Genomic DNA, 25,763 nt, shown 5'->3' on the forward strand with positions numbered 1-25,763 from the left:
CCCCTTAAAGGACCAGTTGCCCTGCGACACAACACCGTGGGCAAAATTCTTCCCCTGATTTAGGGCCTAATCCTGTGAGGCGTGGTGCTCCACTGCCATAGGAATTGACTTCAATAGGAGTTATAGATATAGGGGAGGGCATGCCAGTGACTCATGTAATGTCATTATACTAGCTCCACTATCCTCTTCTGTCCTATCCTTTATACATCCTTACACTTTGTCCATCTCCTACTGCCTATTTAGCAGGCGTTTTCACTGAGACATCCATAACGATACCCAGGTCTTTCTCCTGAATGGCGACTGTTAATTTAGAACCCACTGATGAGTAATTCAGATTACTCTTTCCAATATGAGTTTTGCATATGTCAACATGGAATTACATCTGCCACTGTATTTATTCTATTCTATGCTATTCCTTTCTAGTCTCTATTCTGCACAGTTTGTTGGACCACCTTCATCATTGCCTTCAAGTAGTGCATTAAGTGACGTAATTAACAGTTTTCATATCTGATTAATTATTTATCTCGGCTACTCCCCAAGAGAGAATTTGTATGAGTAGGGTAGGGATTTTGTTGCTTTGTTTTTTTTTATAAATTATATGTGTTGAGCTGTCTGGAGTAGCTCACAAGCATGAGTGCCAGCCTCAGGCAGACTGTCAAGAAGCAGGGCACAAACCCCAAATTGGTTGCCAGTTCTATACTTAGATTTCACCAAGCAAGTAACAAATGTGAACTCATCAAGCACTATAGCAGCCTAACCATGGAGTCACAGACAGTTCCCTAGGGTACTCCGATCTATCTTGCCACCCAGGCAAGCTTGTCTTTGTGATACATTGTCCCTTACACAAAAATCACAACAATATTCAAGTTACTGCCAGTCCCCAAGGACCAGTTACATACCACAGGTCAGTTACACTTAGACCTCACACCAAAAACAATGCTTGTAGCCAATCCTATAATAAACTAACTAAAGATTTATTAACTAAGAAAAAATGAGTCGTTTACAAGGTTAAAGCCAGTCAACAGACACACAAATGAATTACAGTCTTAGATTCCAAAAGGAATAGAAACTGCTGTGATATGCAAGCTTTCTGTTTCCTTTAGAGCAAGCCCAAGCTAAGCAGCTTGGAGAGCCCTTGCTTATGCTAAGAAATATTGCCCTCTCCAAATTGCAAGCAGCATAATGATGCAGTTCATAAGAACATAACATAAGAACGGCTGTACCGGGTCAGACCAAAGGTCCATCTAGCCCAGTATCCTGTCTTCCGACAGTGGCCAATGCCAGGTGCCCCAGAGGGAGTGGACCAACAGGCAATGATCAAGTGATCTCTCTCCTGCCATACATCTCCATCCTCTGACAAACAGAGGCTAGGGACACCATTCCTTACCCATCCTGGCTAACAGCCATTAATGGACTTAACCACCATGAATTTATCCAGTTCTCTTTTAAACGCTGTTATAGTCCTAGCCTTCACAACCTCCTCAGGTAAGGAGTTCCACAAGTTGACTGTGCGCTGCGTGAAGAAGAACTTCCTTGTATTTGTTTTAAACCTGCTACCTATTAATTTCATTTGGTGACCCCTAGTTCTTGTATTATAGGAATAAGTAAATAACTTTTCCTTATCCACTTTCTCCACACCACTCATGATTTTATATACCTCTATCATATCCCCCCTTAGTCTCCTCTTTTCCAATCTGAAGAGTCCTAGCCTCTTTAATCTCTCCTCATATGGGACCCATTCCAAACCCCTAATCATTTTAGTTGCCCTTTTCTGAACTTTTTCTAGTGCCAGTATATCTTTTTTTAGATGAGGAGACCACATCTGTACGCAGTATTCGAGATGTGGGCGTACCATCGATTTATATAAGGGCAATAATATATTCTCAGTCTTAGTCTCTATCCCCTTTTTAATGATCCCTAACATCCTGTTTGCTTTTTGGACTGCCTCTGCACACTGCGCGGACATCTTCAGAGAACTATCCACGATGACTCCAAGATCATTTTCCTGACTTGTAGCTAAATTAGCCCCCATCATATTGTATGTATAGTTGGGGTTATTTTTTCCAATGTGCATTACTTTACATTTATCCACATTAAATTTCATTTGCCATTTTGTTTCCCAATCACTTCGTTTTGTGAGATCTTTTTGAAGTTCATCACAGTCTGCTTTGGTCTTAACTATCTTGAGCAGTTTAGTATCATCTGCAAACTTTGCCACCTCACTGTTTATCCCTTTCTCCAAATCATTTATAAATAAGTTGAATAGTATTGGTCCGAGGACTGACCCTTGGGGAACACCACTAGTTACCCCTCTCCATTCTGAGAATTTACCATTAATTCCTACCCTTTGTTCCCGGTCTTTTAACCAGTTCTCAATCCATGAAAGGACCTTCCCTTTTATCCCATGACAACTTACTTTACTTAAGAGCCTTTGGTGAGGGACCTTGTCAAAGGCTTTCTGGAAATCTAAGTATACTATGTCCATTGGATCCCCCTTGTCCACATGTTTGTTGACCCCTTCAAAGAACTCTAATAGATTAGTAAGACACGATTTCCCTTTACAGAAACCATGTTGACTATTGCTCAACAGTTTGTTTTTCTATGTGTCTGACAATTTTATTCTTAACTATTGTTTCAACTAATTTGCCCAGTATCAATGTTAGACTTACCAGTCTGTAATTGCCGGGATCACCTCTAGCGCCCTTTTTAAATATTGGCCTTACATTAGCTAACTTCCAGTCATTGGGTACAGAAGCCAATTTAAAGGCCAGGTTACAAACCTTAGTTAATAGTTCCTTCTAGTCAGGAACTGTATCGCTGTACCAGGATTTTTATTCCCTTCCCTTAGACTTAAAATGAATGGGACAAGAGTTGGTGCCCATCTCCTCTTCATGGGTGCAGGGATAGGGGGAATCAGCTAAGCCTTTGTCCTTTGATGTCTGAAAATGGCTCATTTGTTTTCAGTGGGCCTTCTTGTGTACAGGACCAGCACTTTACACTGATTAATGCTGCTTTCCTGTTTGGTGTATTACACAGTTACAGAGGTTTACAGTGCAAACACTCAATATAACTTTATACCATGGGATACAGATGTTTATAAGTGAGATCAATATATGCAGCATCCTACAAGCATTTAATCAAATCTAAAAACATTCTGACCAACTTAATATCAGTTTTAAAAATGCTAACACACAGGTGAGCTAGACTAGTTTCCAGCTATGCACTGGTCAGTGTTCAGTGAGGTCTATGGGCCTTGGCGTAATCTGGCACCTGGCCTGCTAGCATCAAAATATGTACTCTGTGCTGTGTGTTTATATCAAAGAAAGGAAATCAGAAAAGTGCTCCAGCAGAAGGTGATGAGATTTGTGGTGGTTCTTAATTCCTGTTGGAGTTAATTCCACAGCCTTTCACTAGCCCTGAGAAAGCTCTGCCTACTGCACATTTGAACTTTTTATATTTACACTGAACAGTTCCTTTGTGCCTGAGGAGTGGAATTGTTGACCATGTTCCTCTTTAGGTGCTCTTTTAGGAATCCTGGGCCCCAACTATTGACTGACTCAAAAATAAGAACCAAGACCTTGACTCTCTATCCTATAAGAAGCCAGCGTAAAGCATGAAGGATGGGTTAGATGGGCTCATGGTAACCTGCGTTGCTGAGGGGAGACATTGCCATTCTACATGGCATATTGCCCTCATACTAGGAGGATTTTCCCTTAATAAATGCTAGTCCCACTTATTCCTGCATGTACAGGTTGCTGGAGTAGGATATTAGAGGGTCAAGCTCAAAAACAATAAGGGATTCACAAGAACAAATTGTCACTTACACGCATTGCATGTGTGTTTGTTGTCACAGTATTGCCCATTTTATAAAATACAGTCTGGCAAACTAAGCTTCCAAACTGCAATGAAGAAACAGCCATATGGTTAGGAATTTGTTTGCCACATTAGACTCCCTCACATCAGTGCAACAAACCAAAAAAAAAAAGGAAAATGACAAGGCCATCTTTTCAACTTAAGCTGATAATACAAACACTTTACGTCTTAAGGTCACAAAATTTCCAGGTTCTGCTGGAACTGGTAGTCCAGCTTTGGTTCAAGATGTGGCATCTGTTGAGCAAAGTCTTTTTGAAGTAGCCCTGCCTCTGCCTCAGTCTGCTCTTGGAGAAACTAGTGGTGCATTTTTGTTATCCCTTTTCTTTAATCAATAGGGCAATAGATTTACACTATAAACCTCAACTCTAGCAAGTATACTTTGATGTGTCATAAAAATGCACAGTGATTTGAATCATTATGGGGCAGATTCCTGATTAACTAAATGGAGCTATGACAGCTTACATCAGCTGAGGATCTGGCCCTATATCTCTATAAATGATTGCAAGGATTCTTATATCTGCTGAACAAATTATGATGGGCCAGATTCTGGGACACTTATTCTGCAACCACTTTAGTACATTATATAGTGAATATTTCCATCTGTTTCGGTGGGGCTACATAAAAAGAAACATTCTACTCAACATGAGTAAGGGTGAATCTGGTCTGAAAAACAGACAGTGTTTTGTGAAAATATCTGTTGAATGCATTTTCTGTTTCTCAACCAGCTTTAACTTAAGTGCTATTACTGTGGTCTGTGAGCAATGAGTGTTTAGAACTTTCCCTTTCTCTGCAGACTTTCTATATCCTTTCTGTATAGGTAGTACAGACAAATTGGCAGGTTATTAGCTGTACAGTTGCAAAGTCATATTTGAATAATGGTTGGTTAAAATTGTACATTTACCTCTCTTAACTAAAAGTATTCTGTCCTAACATAACACAGTTCAACAATAAAATGTATAAATACTTTCTAGAAATCTAACTTCTCTTCATAATGTTTTGTGGAAAATTTAGGAGAATTGGTTGTAACAACCTATAGCACTTCACTGAAAAGTATTCATAGATTTTTTTTTTTTTTTTTTTTTTTTTTTTAAGGCCAGAAGAGATCATTAATTCTGACTGCCAAACACAGGCCTTAGAATTTCACCTATTATTTCCATATCAGGACCATAACTTCAGGCTCAGCTATCGCTTGTCTTTTAGAAGGATAGTCAGTCTTGATTTAAATACTTCAAGTAAAGGGGATTTACCATGTGCCATGCTAAAGTGTTCTAATGAGGGATTTAATGTTGATGAAAATAAAGGCCAAAACCCACCGTCAGTATTTTAAAATAATATTATACAAAAAGCTTTGGTTTCACTTAACCCCACAGACTTCATCAGAAACCCTATAAAGTATAATGGAGTTACACAGGTGTTAAAGAATCAGGCTCTTTGTCATCTTTTGGATCTGATTTTCTATTCTACTAATAATTAGGATGAAAAGAGAGGTCTCTTTGTAGAGCTACTAGTTTGAGTTTAGTTATTGTACATATAAGTGGTCTGAAATTATGAACTTAGGTTGTCTTTTTTAATTTTTTGGAAGTCAGTTCTAGTTTAATGGTGCTGCCAAGTTATCATTTCAGAACTTATTTAAACAGTTTCTTTGGGGGGAAAAAGTCATTGAATTCCCCCAGATATTTTTAGCCAGGGTTTAAATTGTATCAGCTAGACCAAATCAATCAAATTTACTGAGATTTTGCTCTGCATTAGCATTTGCCCATATAATACCAACCTCCCAAGGGAAATGGTCCTTTTTTTTTTTTTGCCTTTAAATCCCAACTTTAGGTTTTTCTGATTTAATTTCTGTGTCCATCTATGCTTATATCTATGGACACAAACAAGCAATATTAGACCTAAAGGCCTGATACTAAGTGCTGAGTGCCCTCAGTCCCTAGGGTTACAGGAGTCACTCAGCATTTTGCAAGATGGAGCACTAAAAAAGAAATAGAAGGTCTCATTAGTGCAGCTTTAGTGACCTCCATCGGCCAATTTATTGTTGTATATTTGTGTATATACAAAGTTCTATACTTTTTTGTTATAAAAAGTATAACATTAAAAGAAATAAAAATATTTGAACTGAAAAAAGCTCAACATCTATTCTCAGATATTGTGATACCATACAGATGAAATCAAAATACAGAATTAACCTTTATGTCTGTTCAATAGCTAAGTGATACATGTAATGTCAGTACCCTGCTTATATTAGTGTTTTCTCTAGATGACATTGTTCAACAAAAAGGCCTACCATCTGACAGTGCCATTGTCTTCTTTTACACCTGATTCATTCTATGGCTTTAATTGTCATTTTGCGTCAGGAAACATATTTTTAAGGGCTGTTATTGCACCTCAGAGTTATAGTAACTCTCTTCTATAGACACAAGTCTCCCAAACATTTCAGTAGCACCTCCCTTATCAGTGTTGAAGTAATTCTCCCATATTGCTGAAAGGATCCAAAGCATTCAGTTAATGGATTGTTTTCTTTCTTAGCACTAGTGTTACACATCTGTATGGCAATAGGTTTTCATGGGTTAAACAAGTCCTACATTAGCGAAGTGAAAAACAAAGACTCTTTAAACTTGAGTCAGACCCCAGTATTGAGTAGTGAGAGAGCAACTACTGGACCAAGATTATGTTTTGTGGTGTAAACCTTTGCTGAACCCTTTGACTTTGTCAGTCATAAGTAATCAGGCAGATCCTCCACATAGTCACAGTTACATTTCTAATAGCATGCCGTTATTAGCATTGATTAATTACTATTGTCTGGGTGCTGACAGTTTGTTCATCACTGCACAGAACAAAGACTTGCAGACCAAGTTCTATACAAACGTAGAGTTGTAGTACAGTACTGTAGAAACACTTTAACAGCAACAATACTTGACACTAATTGTATTAGTTTTTAACCACACTTTTCCAAGGAAACAGGATATGAAACACTTTACAAAGAGCCAAATCATGCACTCACTCCTAATTCAGACAAAACTCCTTCTGAACTCATACTTGACTCCAGTAGTGTTTTGCCTGAGTCAGGTCTGCAGTACTTGATGCATAATATTACATGTGGTCCATGGCAACACCCTTTTTTATGCTAGTAGTTCATTTGGTCAAAGGGGGTGAAATCTGGCCCCACTTAAATCAATGGGAGTTTTGACATTGAATTCACTGAGGCCAAGATTTTATACAAATAAGACCATAAGAATGGCCATACTGGGTCAGACCAATGGGACGCCTAGCCCGGTATCCTGTCGTCCGACAGTGGCCAGTGCAGATGCTTCAGAAGGAATGAACAGAAAAGGGAAATTGAGTGATCCATCCCCTGTTGTCCAGTGCCAGCTTCTGTCAGTCATAGAATCATAGACTTTAAGGTCAGAAGGGACCATTATGATCATCTAGTCGGACCTCCTGCACAATGCAGGCTACAGAATCTCACCCACCCACTCCAGTATCAAACCTGTGTCTGAGCCATTGAAGTCCTCAAATCATGGTTTAAAGACTTCAAGGTGCAGAGAATCTTCCAGCAAGTGACCCGTGCCCCACGCTGCAGAGGAAGGCGAAAAACCCCAAGGGCCTCTGCCAATCTGCCCTGGAGGAAAATTCCTTTCCGACCCCAAATATGGCCATCAGATAAACCCTGAGCATTTGGGCAAGACTCACCAACCAAACACCCAGGAAAGAATTCTCTGTAGTAACTCAGATCCCACCACATCTAACATCCCATCCCCGGTCATTGGGCATATTTACCGCTAATAGTCAAGGACCAATCTCATTATACTATCCTCTCCATAAGCTTATCAAGCTTAGTCTTGAAAGCCAGATATGTCTTTTGCCCCCACTACTCCCCTTGGAAGGCTGTTCCAGAACTTCACTCCTCTGATGGTTAGAAACCTTCATCTAATTTCAAGTCTAAACTTCCTGATGGCCAGTTTATATCCATTTGTTCTTATGTCCATATTGGTACTGAGCTTAAATAATTCCTCTCCCTCCCTGGTATTTATTTCTCTGATATATTTGTAGAGAGCAGTCATATCTCCCCTTAGCCTTCTTTTGGTTAGGCTAAACAAGCCAAGCTCTTTGAATCTCCTTTCATAAGACAGGTTTTCCATTCCTCGGATCATCCTAGTAGCCCTTCTCTGTACCTGTTCCAGTTTGAATTCATCCTTCTTAAACATGGGAGACCAGAATTGCACACAGTATTCCAGATGAGGTCTCACCAGTGCCTTGTATAACAGTACTAACGCCTCCTTATCTCTACTGGAAATACCTCGCCTGATGCATCCCAAGACCGCATTAGCTTTTTTCACAGCCATATCACATTGGTGGCTTATAGTCATCCAGTGATCAACCAATACTCTGAGGTCCTTCTCCTCTGTTACTTCCAACTGATGCTTCCCCAGCTTATAACAATAATTCTTGTCAGAGGTTTAGGGACACTCAGAGCATGAGATTGCATCCCTGACCACCTTGACTAATAGCCATTGATGGACCTGTCCTCCACAAACGTATCTAGTTCTTTTTTGAACCCAGTTACACTTTTGACCTTCAGAACATCCCCTGGCATGGAGTTCCACAGGTTGATTGTATGTTGTATGAAGAAGTACTGTCTTTTGTTTGTTTTAACCCTGCTGACTATTAATTTCATTGGGTGACCCCTGGTTCTTGTGTTACATGAAGAGTGATAACATTTCTCTATTCACTTCTTCCATGCTACTAATGATTTTATAGACCTCTTTCATATACCCCTTTGGTCATCTCTTTTCTAAACTGAATAGTTCGGTCTTTTTAATATCCCCTCATATGTAAGCTGTTCCATATCCCGAATCATTTTGTTGCCGTTCTCTGTACCTTTTCCAATTCTAAGATATCTTTTTCGAGATGGGGTGACCAGAATTGCACATAGTATTCAAGGTGTGGATGGACCATGGATTTATATAGTGAATTATGATAATTTCTGTCTTATTATCTATCACTTTCCTGATGGTTTGTTACATTCTGTTAGCTTTTTTGTGAAGAGGTTAACTGAGCAGATGGGGGAACAGTGGGGAGGGGGTTGGTGTGTGGGGTGCAAGAAGGGTTCGGAGTGTGGGCTCCAGCCCGGAGCCGTTTACCTGGAGCAGCTCCGGGGTGGTAGCAGCGCACAGCGGGGCTAAGACAGGCTCCCTGGCTCCACGCCGCACTGCTCCCAGAAGCGTCTGGCATCACGTCCCTGCGGTCCCTCAGGGAGGGAGGGCAGAGGGCTCCATGCACTGCCCTCCCCTGCAGGTATCTCCCTTGAAACTCCCATTGGCCGCAGCTTCCCGTTCCCAGCCAATAGGAGCTGTGGGGGGCGGTGCCTGGAGGTGAAGGCAGTGCACGGAGCCCTCTGCCCTCCCTCACCCAGGGGCCGCAGGGACGTGGTGACGGCCTCTTCCAGCAGCGGCACAGGGCCCGCAGCGCCATGGGGTGGCAATCTACAGTTTGAAAGAAAATAACATGTAATAAAATATTTTCTTCAAAAACTTCAAAAACTAAAAAATATGACATCTGAAGGTGTAATCACTGAATAAGCTGCAGTGCTGTCTAGAGTTAGCATTATCCATAATAACCTTTTTTTTTTTTTTTTTCCCAACAGGCCGGAGAAAAACATTATCACCCAGCTTGTGCACGATGTGTCAGATGCAGTCAGATGTTTGCAGAAGGAGAAGAAATGTATCTACAAAGTAAACAAACAAAAGTTATTGTTTTAATAAATACATTAAGGATCAATACTAATAATATCTGCATTTATAAACAGCCACCTCTAGCATAAGCATCTGGACACAGCCTCTCTTTCTTGGCAAAACAGAAAGAGAAACTAAATGGGCAGAGGGAACTAGCAAGTTGATGTACTAACCTAAGATTAATGTTTTTTACCCAGCTCTGTTCTATAACCTGCAAGTATCAGTAGTACACTTAAATCATTCTTTGTGTTCATTCTTTAAACAGAGAAAATTAGACACTACCTACATAAGATTTGCTGTTACGTTATTTAAAATCACTATTCTATTGTCACATTGATTTAGAGCAAATTATAGTAGTTCATTGAGTTCCAATGTGATCCATGACTTTACTCACTACAGAAGCCAGGGAATATTGTGATTCCTTGGTTAATGGCAAGCCAGTTTGCTCAGCAGTAAGAGAAATCTGTGAAATTCAATAACAAATCAATGCTAAAACCAGTCTTGGAGATGATCCCAAGCCACAAATTTTGAATTTAGATTTCAAACACTCGGAAGTTCAGTCGTGTCTGGATTCAAGGCTTCAGTTTAATCCATTATAAAGATATTACAAGATGGATATTTGCTAATTTTTGTTCTAAGTTCTGATTCAAACACTCCCAAAATTCAGAGTTTTGCTTTTGGACCCATCTTATTTTCTGCAGTTACTGATATATTCAGTATAGTTATTTGTATACTGCTTACCTCTAAATTCTGAACATACTGACGTTATGTTTGACTTTTCTGATTTTTCTTTGTTTTTGACTCTTAAGTTTCTGTGCTAATTTTCTCTTTCTCCCTCTCTTTCTCTTTGTTGCATATATGTTTGTCTTATTTAAATTGTAATTTTCATCCCCATAGACACCCAGCCCTCCCTCTGAAAATGCCCTTCATGAAACAGCACTGAACAGTTTTACCAGCTCCATTTCCTTAACCTGGAATACCACAAAAATACTTTCTCAACAATATTTCAATGATCTTCATGCCCAGAAACTCTGTGAAAGTCACATGATTGTAACAGGATTGCTGCCTATTGGTATTTGGAACATAAATATAAATCAACCCTGACATCTTGTCCCAAATTATTAATGTAATGTAGCCAAATTCAGGTGAAATATTCCAGACCAACTGTGGTGCGTAGGGACACAAGATTGTCCTGTCTTGGAAACATCATTGACTTGGACTCTGCGCGCGCACACACACACACACACACACACACACACACACACACACACACACACACACACACACACACACACATTTTACTATTACTGTGCTACTGTTTATAAAACAGAGGATTCTTCATAAGTAACACAGCAGCACTTCGTATTATCCTTATTTGAGATACTGAATTTGGCCTGTAGTCTATTTTCTTAAGGAAGCTCACTCATGCTGACATTTAATTGAAACATTTGCACCCTTTTGATGATGTATAGGTGATTTGTTGTTTTTGTATATATCAAGCAAATTGCTCTGGTTCAAATGGTCCATTCTCCTGTTCCCTGCAGATGAAGCTTTTCCATTTTTCTGTTTGATAATGTTATATGTTATATTGCTAGTTTAGTTATTACTCAGAGGAAAGCCCACACACTTATTTAGCTAAAAGAAAAAGACCATAACAGTCTAGCATCTTGTGTTAACTTCATGGACATTGTTTTTAAATTTAAATTCTCAAGGTAGAACTATGCTCTTCTTTGAAGCTTGATTGCTAATGTGTTCCAAAGTAATGCTACTTTGTGTTGTTTTTTTCTAATGTCTACTGTACCATAGCCCTCTGGTTTTAATGTATTATATTTCTAGGCTTGCTTCATTCTATATTTGTTTCCTGTTCTCTTTGCCTTATACCTGTGATACTCAAACTGCAGCTTGCGAGCCGCAAGTGTCTGTTTAATGTGTCTCCTGCAGCTCTTTGCAACACATGATATTAAAACACTGTGTGATTTAATTATTAACCAATCAGGATGTTTTATTATTTTATTAGTCAATCCAAGTTATCAACTTGAACTAAATTAACTTGTTTGCTGTGAGAATATGTGTGTGTGTGTGTGTGTGTGTGTGTGTGTGTATATATATATATATATATATATATATATATATATATAAACTAAATATGTCCCGTCATACTGTTTAAATATTAATAGTACTATAGTAAATGAAACAATGAATTCACACTACTGTGGCTCTTTTGGGTAATGTTGATTGATAATTTGGCCTCTGAACCACTGAGGTCTGAGTATCACTGCCTTATATAATCTCCCTGAATTAATTTAGTGTGGTAGTATTTAACTTATGTCCCACTTATAAGTAGGGAATGCAAGATGAATGTTAATTTCATGAGCAATTAAGATAGCAGGCCAGATTATCAGCTAATGTAAATCAGCATAAATCTATAAAACCATGGCATTTTACACCAGCTAAGAATCTAGACCAAAGTATGTACATTATTCCAAGGATAAAGAGGGACATAAAGAGTGTTTTGTTTGTTTTGATGGATAGGGGGTTGTTATAGCTTAAAGAGTTTTCAAAGAATTAAAAAAACAGCTAAGCCTGTTTAATGATTTCTTAGTATCCCAAAGTTGTCATATTTTGACTTAGAAACCATGGGTGAAATCCTAGCTCTGTTGAAGTTAACAGCAAAACTTGCACTGACTTCAGTGGGGCCAGGATTTCACCCCAGTTTCTATGATTACTGGAGATCAGTGTTCTGCCCTTCACGTTGAAAGCTGCATTTTACAGGACAGAATTCACCAGAGTGCTGGCTTTTATTTTCAGGTACTTCCATTTGGCATCCAGCCTGTAGACAAGCAGCCAAGACTGAAGAAAAAAGCAAGGTAAATGATGCATCTTTTAATCCAGTTTTAATGTATTCCGTTGTTTTACTATTCTACTGGCCACTGAGATTATTAACCATGGTAACTTTAACTGACAATACAGTTGGTGCAGTAGTAATTTAGAGTCTGTATTTTAGCTAGTCAGTGATTAAACCTATCCTTTAAGGAAATTCTTGGCCTGAAGTATATGAATAAACTCTTTGTCATTAGATTAGGATGTAATGAAAGGTTAGTGCACCAGCAGCCTCTCTTTTTAGATGGCTATAAATAAAATATCATTGGAATCCCACTATATTTTCATTACATAAAAATCTCTTTGTAGCACCTTTTTTCGCAATTTTTAGAGCTGCCATACTTACTCAACCTAATTTAACCTCTGATATTAAATAAATACTAACTAAGATGATTTGTGTGGTGGAAAGGGGATGATTTCTGTGTGTGTGTGTGTGTGTGTGTGTGTGTGTGTGTGTGTAGTGGAAAGGAGGAGGAGTTCTGGGAATCTTAATAATTACAAGGACAGTTGATGGATGAGCTGACACTGGAAAATGGAAAATTAATCAATAATTAAGGACGTGGTCTGTCTCAACTAGTGGGACTGAGACACCACCGTCTTGCTTAATGGAGTGAGGCCAAATGTGGGGTCTTTTGGATTGTTTTCTCTAGATGCATCAAGTGGTGGTCTTGTTTGAAAGAGCTTTGATTTGGCTTGAGAAAAGTTATACTCCAAACACGTGGAACTGGACAGGACAGAATTCAGGGCAGCAACTATGAAAGGAGATGCTTACACATCTGGTGTGTTAGCAGTTGCATCTCTGACTGAAGTACAGCTTTGAAAAACATTATTTTCGGCTTCATCCTAAAAGGTCACGGCCCCATGTATTGTACCCATCTATTTAGAAGGGGTAAATGATTGCTCTGATCCATCATTTTTGGAGAGCTCTGAACTCAAGTGAGTGTTTAAAATGTGAAGTAGCCAATTTAACCTTTTGCCTCATAAATTTCAGTCAATAGCAAAAAGAAGAACAGGAGTACTTGTGGCACCTTAGAGACTAACAAATTTATTAGAGCATAAGCTTTCGTGGACTACAGCCCACTTCTTCGGATGAGCTTATGCTCTAATAAATTTGTTAGTCTCTAAGGTGCCACAAGTACTCCTGTTCTTCTTTTTGCGGATACAGACTAACACGGCTGTTACTCTGAAACTAGTCAATAGCAAGTGATATTTCAGGATAGAAAACAAAAGAAAAAATATTTCCAAATTACCTTTTTTGACAACCTAGTATTTTAGTTGGTATAAGTGCTATTGATTCAGCATAACAGTATATCCTACATTTTCAGACTTGCACAGCATTTTACTCTCAATTCATTCAGAATTTGGTGGGCTAAAACTCTATGCAACATTTTGAAAATGTAGAGATGGATAAATTTAGGAATGGGATTATATGATGGGGGCACATGTGATAGCAGGGAACTGGACTTGCTTACACAGGATGTCATTCCAGTCATATGTTCCTATGTAGTTAAATAATTTTTCCTCTTTAAAAGAAGGACAGTAGACACTGTTGTGCTGGCCTGGTGCTAGCTGGGCTTCCCCCTAAGGCACAGAAAACATCGTCTTGGGACATTGTTTAAAGACTGACAAATTAGCCACACATCTCTCAAGAGCTATGCAAGTGCCCCTAATCTTGAGCAGAGTGAAAGAGGCTCTCTATGCGTAAACCTTATAAAAGTCAGGGGGAGTTTTGCTTCAGTAAGAAATACAGAACCTGGCCAAAAAGCTGTTCAGCACTAATTATCTCTCATTTACTTTGCTTTTTGTTTTAATTTACCAGCGTCTTTTTATATAAGAGAAACAAAAGAGAAGGATGGAATTTTATAAAGAGTAGTGGTGAATCGTTAGCACAGCTTGTGACAGTGACTGTGTGGGATGTGGCAATTGATTGACATTCTAGTAGATGAAGGAAAGCATCAGGGTGATAATTTTAAAAGAATGGTTATTTTCTATGTACTGAGCATGACAAATGTATGTGAAGAAGGCAGAAAGAGTAGTCTCAGAGGGGTAGCCGTGTTAGTCTGTAGCCACAAAAACAACGAGGAGTTTGGTGGCACCTTAAAGACTGACAGATTTATTGGGCATAAGCTTTCATGGGTAAAAAACCCACTTCTTCAGATGCATCTGAAGAAAGAGTGGGTGGGCGCATGCTCCAGGGCTTTAGAGATGAAGGAGTGGAGGGGAAAAGATTGGGGAGAAACAGGTGGAGCTGAGGGATACTTTTGTCATCTAAGAGATATAAGAACAAGCTTGCAAGCAGACGGGAAGGAGCCAGAAGAAAAAGAAAAAATGCAAATAAGGAAGAGGAAGGATAAGAGTCATCACAGGAGGGGGCGGGATTGAAGGCTGGTGGGTAGGCGAGTGGGCAGAATGCTGGAAGAAGGGATCAAAAAAGTCAAGCATAGAGAGGAGCAGAAAGTAAAAGGTTATAATAGCATCGACTGAGAGGAGTGAGTTTTGGGGGAGAGAAGTGGAGGCTAAAAGTGACAAATCAGAGCTTGATAGAGAAGAGATTGCAAGAGAAGTAATGACAATGCAGAAAGCAAGGGGAGCCTGTGTGAGCAGATATTGATCAGAGAGAGGGAAAATGGAGATGGGAGAGCACAGTATTGAGTAAAGACCGGGTGACAGGAGTGACGGAATCAGCAAGTAGATTTAACAGCATTGGAAGGAAATCTACCGGGATTGCGCCTCAAAATGAGGAGCCAGAGGTTACCTGCAAAAGAAGGTGCCTAGATGAGTTTTATTACATATATTCAGCCCAATTTGTTGTGCTCTTAATTTAGTCACTAAAACAAGCAGATTTGCCTATGTACACACAGACAGGGGCTTCATTCAGAGCTCACTGAAGTCAATCAAAGTGTGTCCATTTGACCTCAAAGGAATTTGGATCAGGCACCTGTTGCATGCTTAACTGCTTTTCTGATTAGAACTGAACTTTAAACTCTGCAGTACTGGAGCTTAAGCAAAAACCTGAAGGCAGTTGTGGTAAGAGGAGGCCGTTGAGAAACATTCAAATACAGAACTGTACTGCCACTATTATAGGGTCTTCTATGTCACCACACTCTCCAAACATTATCTAATAATACTCTGCTTACGTACTTGATTTTAGAGTCTTTTTAGCCATGCAATGGAAATACCCAGTGACGCACACCCTTGTGCTGGTGTCCTGGTGAGACAGGGCTTTCAGTGTAAATTTAAAAAATAAACAGGGGGATAAAACTTCTCTAAAGCATCTCATAGATCAGCCAGATATTCCAAAATAGATTGATTGCTTCTTTTTTATATAACTGTTTGTTTAGTGACCCATTACTCACACTGAATAGTGCCTCACTCGACAAGTTGTCCCAAAGTAATGGGACTACTTGTGGAATGAGGTACTACTTAGTGTGAGGAAAGATCTCACAATCTAGCTCTTAAGATATATAAACAAACCATAGAAGCAGCAAAAATGCAATATTAACAATGACAATAGGAATGTATCACTATTTTTGTAGAGACACATTATATAGAGCCATCAAGTTTTTTCTGTTTGGTAAGGTAGTGTCATGTTCGAGAGCAAAGATTTATTGTAAAATTCTTAATCAAATTCTATAAATTATTTAGTCAGAGCCTTTTTGAAGACAACTATACTGAATGTCTCCTACAGACAACTGTGAAATTAGACCCATTCTGTGGTTGTACCTAGAAGGTAGAAGCTGCTATCAGTAATGAACAGGATAGCTAGGACAATAACTAGATCTGACAGCTTAACACTACTAATAATCCACTTGCAATCAAGCACAGGTTTCTCCATACAAGCAGAAAATATTTTATGAGGAGCTAATGTACATGGCTGAAGGATAATGTAGGGAATAATTATTTTCATTATTTTATCATTTAAACATGTGGATCTCACAAGTTGGTTTCGATTTGAATAACAACTGTCAAGAGCATTCATTTCTTGTTGTTCTTGTGTCTCACAGCCCCTTTTTTGTTTATAATTGATGCTACTTCTCACAATAAAGGAAATTACCAAAAACATTGCAGTAAAGTTCTGTCATCACTTAAATGACATTCTAAATGCAGTAACTAGTTTAAAAAACAACAACAGGTAATACATGCCATACTAAGATTGACATGAATATTAATCTGTTGTACTCAAAATAAGCGAGCAAAAGAGACAGGGGCCCAAATCCTCGAAGGCGGTTAGGCACTCAACCCCCATTAATTTCAACAGAAGTTAGAAATCTAAATACCTTACAGCATCTGGGCCTGAGTCTTTTTTGCAATCTGTCTGCTTTATTTGCAGTGCTCTAGGTGCTGTTTGCTGGCTACCGATTAATTACCCAGCACTATGAGACATTGTAAAAAACAAATATGAAAATTTGACAACATACATATAGGGACCCACATTCTGCCCTCATGCACCCACGTGATCCCAGCCTCAAAGCTGCTGTAACTGCACCAGCATTAGCAGCCCTCCGGGACCATTCTGGTAGCCCAGGATCACACCACTGGAGTTCATTCTGGTGAGGGGAAGGTAAATGGTAAAATGCGATGGCTTACTGACCAGCGCAAAAATTAATTATTTGGATGATTGACTAGTCCTCTTTGATGTATATGTTAGTTTTAGCTAGAGTAGAACATAGCATTCTCTTTTTAAGTGGCAAAGCTGAGCTTAAATGAAAGACTGTTTACACTCTTTCTTTCTTAGGAAGCCATGGATAAATTTCCTTTTGCTTTTTGTTTTCTGTCCTAGGAAACTAGAACTTCCTCTGAGAGTGTGATTTCCATTCCTGCTTCAAGTACATCAGGTTCTCCAAGCCGTGTGATCTATGTAAGTATCCTCTTCTACATGCCATGAGGCAGAAAGAAAGGTGTACCACTTTTTACTGTTAACTGTTGTTTAACATATTCTGTTATTGCACAGAAAGTTGAAATCATCAAAACCTCTTTATTTGTTGATTCTTGCAAATCAGAATTGACATTCTCCCATGAAATTGTTTGAATACCATAGTTAAAAATAACAAGTTGTTGGGAGTTTTATTCTTTTCCTTTGCTGTGTGGAAGCAGAGATGTTATTCTCCGACAGCTGTATATTTTTAGGTCTTAGATTACCACTTAGATTTAGATTGTACCAACCATGCAAAGTATCTACAAAGGAAAGAAAAGTTCAAGTAAATAGCAGTCTCAAAGCAGATTACAAATTTAGATTTGAAGACTACTGATTTAGCAGATCTAATTTTGACATGGTGAGATTTTTACAAACGTAGGTTCTGATTCTGCAATTAATTGCAAGCAAGCGCACCTCTGCCATGCACATGTTGCATTTGCAGGATCACACTCTTTCTAACCTGAAAGGAATTAGGACCCGCTTCTGCTGTCAGTGAAGTCAGTGAGAGATTTGCCTCTGAGTTCAATGGGAACAGATTTGGGACCTCATACTAATAATGGGTCTCCGGTGTGAACATGTCATCCTAAAGATATAAAGAACCAGAGGTTCCAACTAAGAGAGTAGCCATAATGAATATTTAAAATAATTAAATAACTGTTGAAAAAGCTTCTATTTCTTAATTTTTCCAGCCCCTGGTGGGTGTTACTCTCAGTACCTGTTGTGACAGCCATCTGGAGATGATGTTCATAAGCACGTTCTCAAGGTCACAAAATGATCAAAGCAGCAAATATCAGTACAACTGGCACTCGCCAGGCCTGTGCCTCTGGGAACCCTGCAGGATTTTGCTTTCTAACCTGTCTGTCCCATGCAGTGTCCCTGAGGCACACAAGTCATGCTCACGGCACACTAGCAACCCCAGAGCGAATAGCTGCAGACAACAGGTTGCCAATTTATAACTTGACGTTTATTATACGGAGCGGAGGTGTCTGTACGTATCACACAGAGACCAACAGAGAGATGCCTTGGAACCAAAGGCTGCTGTCTTTCCTGAGGTAAAATTTATATTCCTATGAATGGGAATTTTGCTTGACTAAAGCCTGAGTGAGGACAGTAGGGCTTGGCTTGTATAAAGGTGCCTGCCAGTATTTCCAGCTTGCCTTTCTGGCAGGAACTCCATAGAGCTGCAGACTGACATGTTTTTGAAACATTTCCTGTAATAATGGTGTGGCCACAACCATCATCAGCACAGACATATTCACTGTGAATTGGGACTGTTCTCACCTAAGCGTATTTTCCTTGACTATATGGGAGATATTTCTCTACCCTTATGCCTTTCTCTTACTTTTTTACATTTTTCTATTTATTTATACATGTAGTGGCAAATATCTAGCTGTGGTACAGTACTGGCTTTCAAGCATTTTTCTCGAAGTGTATGATTACTTTAAGTATACTTCATGGGCTGCTAATAGTCAAGGACAAACCTCCATTTTCATTCTCTGTCTAAACTATGTTTTTCAAAGTGTCTCATTAAGTCAGTATCTGTGACATACCTACTTAGAGTGAGCTGGTATTTCAAAAGAAGTAAGCTTGCTGTGGCAGTCAGAGAAAAAGATTCCCATGGGGAATGCCACGTCTCATTTTCACGTGCATTAATTGTCAGTAAGCTCTGAGATTGTTTAACTCCCATTTAGATATCTGGGAAGAGAAAGGGAGGAGAATTCAAACCAGTTGTTATTGAATTTGAACGTTATCTCGGTGCGTTCCCAGCACACTTCTTACAGTGGTGTGTAGAGTATATACACTGCATTTCTCCCTAGCACAGGTATAAAAAGCAGTGCAGATGGTGAGGCATTGATTAGGCGAGTAGAGTAAAGACACTGAGAGTATGTACCCTACATGGCTCTTTACACACCCAAGCAGTGTCTCCCGCATCTACACTGCTGTTTTTAGCCGTGTAATGTCCCGCTGCTGGAGCCTTCCATTGTCATGTGTAGTTGCACACTGCAGTGTGAACACAGCCTGCTTCTCCCTGCAGTGTATAGCTACATGTACCCTACACACTGCCACCAGTAGTGTGCAGTATAGACATACCTTAAATGAATAATCTTTACCACTCTCATACTCCCTTCCAGCACAGGATTTATCATGGCATGCATATATACTGCTTTACATGCAAAACTCAACTCAGCCTGAATGACAGAGCTGTGACCAGTACCTCTGTAATGTGTCAGAGCAGAAGGATGGAGCAAAAGAAAGAGTACAGAGAGACGCTTAGGGGGTTAGGAGCTGTGAACTGATAGTTCTCACACTTTTGAATGTGTCACATTAAAACAGAACAAGGACATGGGGATATATTATGACTTTTGAGGTACAGTCCTTGAGGAGGTGCACATAGGCCATGCAGCAGTGGGAATCCCCAGACGTGTTCTAACTAAGACTGAATGCCCCTTGGCTCCCTGTGCTACCTGTTAAAAGGATGCAACAAGCACCATCCCTTCCCTAAACACACATACTTCCCTTCCCCCTTTACTGACACTAAACTAGACTTCACTGGTTTCTTGCACTCTCAGAGGGCTCGATCAAGTGCTCACTGAAGTTAATGGGAATCTTTCCCTTAACTTCACTGGTCACAGGATTATGTCCAGAGTGAACTGCACTCTAGTGCAGAGGGTCCCACAGAGCACCCTGTGTACCACTTAAATACTGACTGACTTCTGCATTAATGTCTTTGGTGGAGCTTAAGTACAAAGTACATGCATTGGGGTGAATTTCACAGAGAGAGCATTAGGTCTGAGCTCTGCTCAGAGATACCTGGAAAGCTTCTTTCATGCTGCATAAGGCCTCAGCGTGTCAAACATTAGCATACTAGGAGTGGAAATCATAACACACAATTGTAAAATAACATATTCCAAAATAATTTTATATGAATCACTAAGTACTTCTGAACAGTGGGGATGATTTTTGAAAAACCTAATTCTCTAGATCAGGGGTTAGCAACCTTTCAGAAGTGGGGTGCCAAGTCTTCATTTATTCACTGTAATTTAAGGTCTCGTATGCCAGTAATACATTTTAATGTTTTTAGAAGGTCTCTCTCTATAAGTCTATATTATATAACTAAACTATTGTTGTATGTAAAGTAAATAATAGTGCAGCAAGGTGAGCGGGGCCGGCAGCTGGTATCCCAGGCCAGCAGCAGGATGAGCGGGGCTGGTGGCCAGGACCCCAGCTGGCAGGGGGCTGGTGGCCGGAACCCCAGGCTGGCTGCAGGCTGAGTGGGGCCAGAGGCCAGTATCCCAGGCCGGCAGCGGGCTGAGCAGGGCTGGAAGCTGTGAACCCCTTCCATCCGCCGGCTCCTGCCAGCTGGGGTCCCGGCCGCCGGCCCCGCTCAGCCCGCTGCTGGCCTGGGGTTCCATTCATCCAAAGGACGGCCAGAACCCCAGACCGTCAGTGGGCTGAGTGGAGCCGGCGGACGGAACCCCGGCTGGCAGCTGAGTGCCACTAAAAATCGGCTTGCGTGTCGCCTTTGGCATGTGTGCCGCAGGTTGCTGACCCCCCTGCTCTAGACCATTAGTGAATCTTATTTATGTTGTATTTTAATATCTAAGCCTTTCCGCTTGAACCTGAGGTTTTTTTCACAGAATTTTAAATATCACCCACACTGTTAGAATGGGTAAACATTTTGAACCGAATGATTGCAGAAAATAATGGAATGGTTTTAAGAGGTATTGAGAGCAGAGCTGGGCCAAGTTGTCTGTAACAAAATGTGTTTTCATCCACATTTCCTATATTTGGATGGGCAGCGTAGAAAGAATTATACTCAAATATAATTTTTTCCAATGAGGCTTGGTATCTTTTGGTTCATAATCATGAATGAGGACTGGGTGAAATAGATAGTGAAGGAGGTAAAGGTGGGACGCAGCTGGAGTAGTGTGTTTAGGATCAGTTACTCATTGAGATTATCTGTTCTTCCTTCCATAAAGCTATTTGTTTACCCCAGACTCTGGGGATATACTCACCAAAGAGAAGACCTGGAGTGGGGTGGGAGTGTTGAGAAGCAGCTAACAGTTGGAAGGGTTAGATTACCTGAGACAAAATATATTCTGTGTGATTCGAAGCAGTGGAAAGAAGTGTATTTTCTCTTGGAATTGTTTTAAGTGATTTTTAAGAGGAGGATTGTTTTCCATTTTATCTGCGGTTTCTTCCTTTCGTGGATATTGTTTCTGGGATTTTGTTTTATACAGTGTTCCTGGAATTTTATAAGGTGTTTTGTATGTTTGCTCAAGTACAGAAATAAATTCTCCTTTTGTTCTGTGTTCTCCAGGGTGATGTTGCATACAGATAAGATGTACACAGAAAGAGAGAAATTGCTTACTTACATTGATCCACTTCAAAATCATGCTCCATCTAAACTGAGGCATAAGAGGGGTCAGGGCAACCCACTCTGAGTTGTGTAGCTACAGCTATGGAGTGTTGTGAAAGTCACAGGTTTTGTAAAGACTTACAGCCAGATTCTCAGCCCTCATGTAAACTGGCTTGGCTTCATTGGATTCCATGGAGCTACACCAATATTTACAGGCAAAGGATCTTTGTTTGGTGCCTTACAAAGATAAATCTTGATCTTGAAAAGAGCTCCATGGAGGTGGAGCCTAACTTCAGTTGCAGGGTAGGGATCGTACACGGTAATGCAATTTTACTGCAGATTAGTTATGCAGGAACTGTAGGATAGAATAAGCAGCTCTTTTGAATGGGAGAAATTACTGACTAGCAGCATTTCAGCATCTGGACAGGGGATAGTTATGTTGGAAATAAGTACATGATTATTCATTACCATCTGTAATGGAAAAAGAATACAAACACTGCAATCCAAAATCACCTTAGAAGAAATGGACTTTTGCCTGGCCAAGATTAGCCCTGCTGTCTCTTTGCATAGCTAATAGTCAGCAGGATGTAAATGGAAGAAAACTAGGATTATCCAACAGTACAACTATACATTAAACTTGAATGGCAGAGAAATCATCAACATATATAAAGAAAACAACCATGTGCATTTAAGATCTTGTGGTAAGCACTGAAAAGATATTTAAATTCGGAGTCATAAAAAAGTTAAATATTTATTGGTTCTTCTACCTATATAGGTCTGTCCTTTTCTGATTGTATCCTGATCATATTCCTTCTTATCTTTACTGCTTTCTTTCCTCCTTTTCTTAGGCAAAGCTCGGAGATGAAATTCTTGACTACAGGGATTTGGCTGCTCTTCCTAAAAATAAAGCCATCTATAACATTGCCCGCCCAGATATGATCTCCTATACGCCATATATCAGTTACTCTTCAGATGACAGGCATAGTTATGGGGAGGTACTGAATCCTGTGTTGTTGTTTTTTAATTTGTGAATCTAAAAATTAATTTGCATCATTAAACACATCACTGTGTCTAAGCTATTAGACACACTTGGAATTTTTGTAATTACTTTGTAAAATTGGATTAATGGGAGTTATTTTATGTTTTCACAGTCACTTGAATTGTCCATAAAACAAGTGGGATTTCCATTTCACTCTTTAGTTCATGGGAAATAAAGGATAGCTTTTTGTGATCAAATATTTTTTTTAAACAGATGAGATTTAATGAACGTATGTTTTTCTGCCAAAGAAATTATACTTGCATGTGGTAGGAAACAGGAACCATTGCTAATTATAATACAAAGATCAGAAGCCAAATCAAATACCCTTCATGCTTTTGTTATATGCAGCATGTTATTTTGGTAACACAACAAAGGTATCATTTTTCTGTGCACAAATTCCTTTCAACCATCCCGTAATAAAGTTCATCTTGATGTCATGCATACATATTGCCCTTTTCATGTGCAGAGCTATTGTTATAACATTTTTGCTAATGTAATTTAATACTAATGCTGTTTTACGTGAAACATATTTTTACATCACTCCTGTCATAAAAGGTAGTATTTCTTCTTTGCTTATGTCTGCCTTTCATTTTGTTTTCTAATTTCTTTTATAGTTTTAGATTTTTTAAATTAAAATCTCTACAAAAAATTAATTGTTAGCTTAACTTGGATATAAATAGATGGGTACAAATAAATGCTTGAAATAATAGCAATGGAATAATAATTGCCCAGATCCTGCAAGCATTTATGTATGTACTTTATGCACATGACTTTTAGTTCTGTTGAAAAGGGCACAAGTAAAGGTACTGCAGGGAACAATCCTGCATTGACAGGGAGCTATAAACACCGTAACTGGCTTTGTTTCTACATAAGAAGATTTCTTCAAGATTTACAAAATGCTGACCTCTCCCCGAATTTTAGACAAGCTCATTTAGCCCTTTTCAGTTTCACATCAATTCCAAACAAAAATATGACTTGAAGGATAATTTCTGTGCTCCTATTAATAATCCACTTGGAAAATGGGCTAACAGCTCTGGAACCATCGCTTCCTTGCTGCTGTTTCCAATGGTCCCACATACTGGAGGTCTTGCTAGTGGGAATGATGTTGCTACATTGGCAGTTTGGCTTTCTAGCATCTGCCCAGGTATTTTAAGGGTGCCTGTTAATATTGGTGATGAATGGGTATTTTGTTGCCAACCCATAACTAAGATATAAGCCTGAATAATCCTATATGAGTGGTTCAGCAGTTGAATCACAACATATTCAACATGAAAGAATTTGCTCTAATGGAAAACTGGGACTCTTTATTTATGCATTGGACTTAGATTAATTCATCCAGTATCTTAACCTAATTCTCTCCTCGGGATCCAAATATTTTCAGTATCACATGCCCAGACTCTGCCACCCTTGCTCACAATGGATAGCACCTTCTTCCATGAATTGGCCGGCTGAAATCATCTAGACTGTGGAGTAAGGTACTGCTCTATGGCAGTAAGGGTATCACTCTTCCCATTAAAGAGGGCACTGGAAGGTGTAGTTTGGAGGCATGGTATAGTACAGGGGTGGTCAAACTGTGTCTTGTGAGCCACATGCAGCTCTTTTACAGTTAAAGTGCAGTTTGCAAAGCCCCCACTTCCACCCCCATTCTCCACCTACCAGACTGGAGAGCTTGGGGCTTCTGTCCTGCGGCAGGGTGGTGGATCTAGCACTGCTTCTTCCCAGAGGGGAGGGGTTTTCAGGACGTCAGCCCCACGGGACATGTCAGCCAGGGTTCAGGGCTTCAGCGGGAGTGGGGCAGAAGCGCCAAACCCCAGCAGGCACCTCCCGAGCGGCTGAAGACCTGGCAGGCGCACCCCGGCTCTCGAACTTCTGAAGATTGTTGTATGTGGCTCGGAGGGTCAGTAAGCTTGGCTACCACTGGAATAGTAATCTGGGAATAGAGTGAGTGTGATGGCAGAAAGCACAATAAAGCAATAGGCAGAATAGTGTGATTTTAATAATAAGCATGATGATATGCATAAAATCTGTGAATCCCTTTAGGCATTGAATAAGATTAAGGGTGATATCCTGGCTCCCCTGAAGCCTATGGGAAAACCCACATTGTCTGCAGTAGGGTCAAGATTTCACCCTCAATATGGCCTGGGTTAATGAAAAAACACAGGGCTCCTTAAATTTCTTCCCATAGGGAGCAGTTCCTGCTAGGGGAATTGGGGAGCTATTTCATGTTGGAGACATAATCTGTTCAATCACACCTTCATTCACCATTAATCATTTGACAAGCTATCACTTAATGGTAGTCCTGCTTTTTCCCAATACAACAGTGCCATTCCATAGCTTTCATTGCCTTATAAAACTGATACCACTTGTTCTTTCCAGGGTTAGAATGTGAGTTGTATGTCCTTGTCCCTGCAAACATCCATGTGTGCCCCTTTACCTGATGGACATTATGCATCCTTAGCTATTGAAAAAGGTCTTTAAACAGACTCCTTTTAGTTTCAAGACCAAATAAAATATTTTTAAATGGATAAGAGGAGACTAAGGGGGGAATATGATAGAGGAATATAAAATCATGAGTGGTGTGGAGAAAGTGAATAAGGAAAAGTTATTTACTTGTTCCTATAATATAAGAACTAGGCGCCACCAAATGAAATTAATGGGCAGCAGGTTTAAAACAAATAAAAGGAAGTTCTTCTTCACACAGCATGCAGTCAACCTGTGGAACTCCTTGCCTGAGGAGGTTGTGAATGCTAGGACTATAATAGGGTTTAAAAGAGAACTACATAAATTCATGGAGGTTAAGTCCATTAATGGCTATTAGCCAGAATGGGTAAGGAATGGTGTCCCTAGCGTCTGTTTGTCAGAGGGTGGAGATGGATGGCAGGAGAGAGATCACTTGATCATTACCTGTTAGGTTCTCTCCCTCTGGGGCACCTGGCATTGGCCACTGTCGGTGGACAGGATACT

General features: G+C 39.8%; 1 protein-coding gene across 6 annotated transcripts in view; it reads left to right on the top strand.

Moving 5' to 3' along the window:
- Nucleotides 1-25,763, top strand: part of ABLIM2 (actin binding LIM protein family member 2) — a 214,898-nt gene that overhangs the window by 120,005 nt on the left and 69,130 nt on the right. For 5 of the 6 annotated variants that reach the window (XM_054030385.1, XM_054030384.1, XM_054030387.1 and 2 more), the window contains exons 7-10: nt 9,518-9,605; nt 12,414-12,472; nt 17,266-17,343; nt 22,609-22,755. In XM_054030385.1, coding sequence (XP_053886360.1) covers nt 9,518-9,605; nt 12,414-12,472; nt 17,266-17,343; nt 22,609-22,755 — 372 coding nt within the window. The remainder of the gene's footprint in view (nt 1-9,517; nt 9,606-12,413; nt 12,473-17,265; nt 17,344-22,608; nt 22,756-25,763) is intronic. The other variant, XM_054030389.1, reaches the window with a different exon arrangement.

Source organism: Malaclemys terrapin, chromosome 5, assembly GCF_027887155.1.
Source record: "Malaclemys terrapin pileata isolate rMalTer1 chromosome 5, rMalTer1.hap1, whole genome shotgun sequence".
NCBI classification, from domain to species: Eukaryota; Metazoa; Chordata; order Testudines; family Emydidae; genus Malaclemys; species Malaclemys terrapin.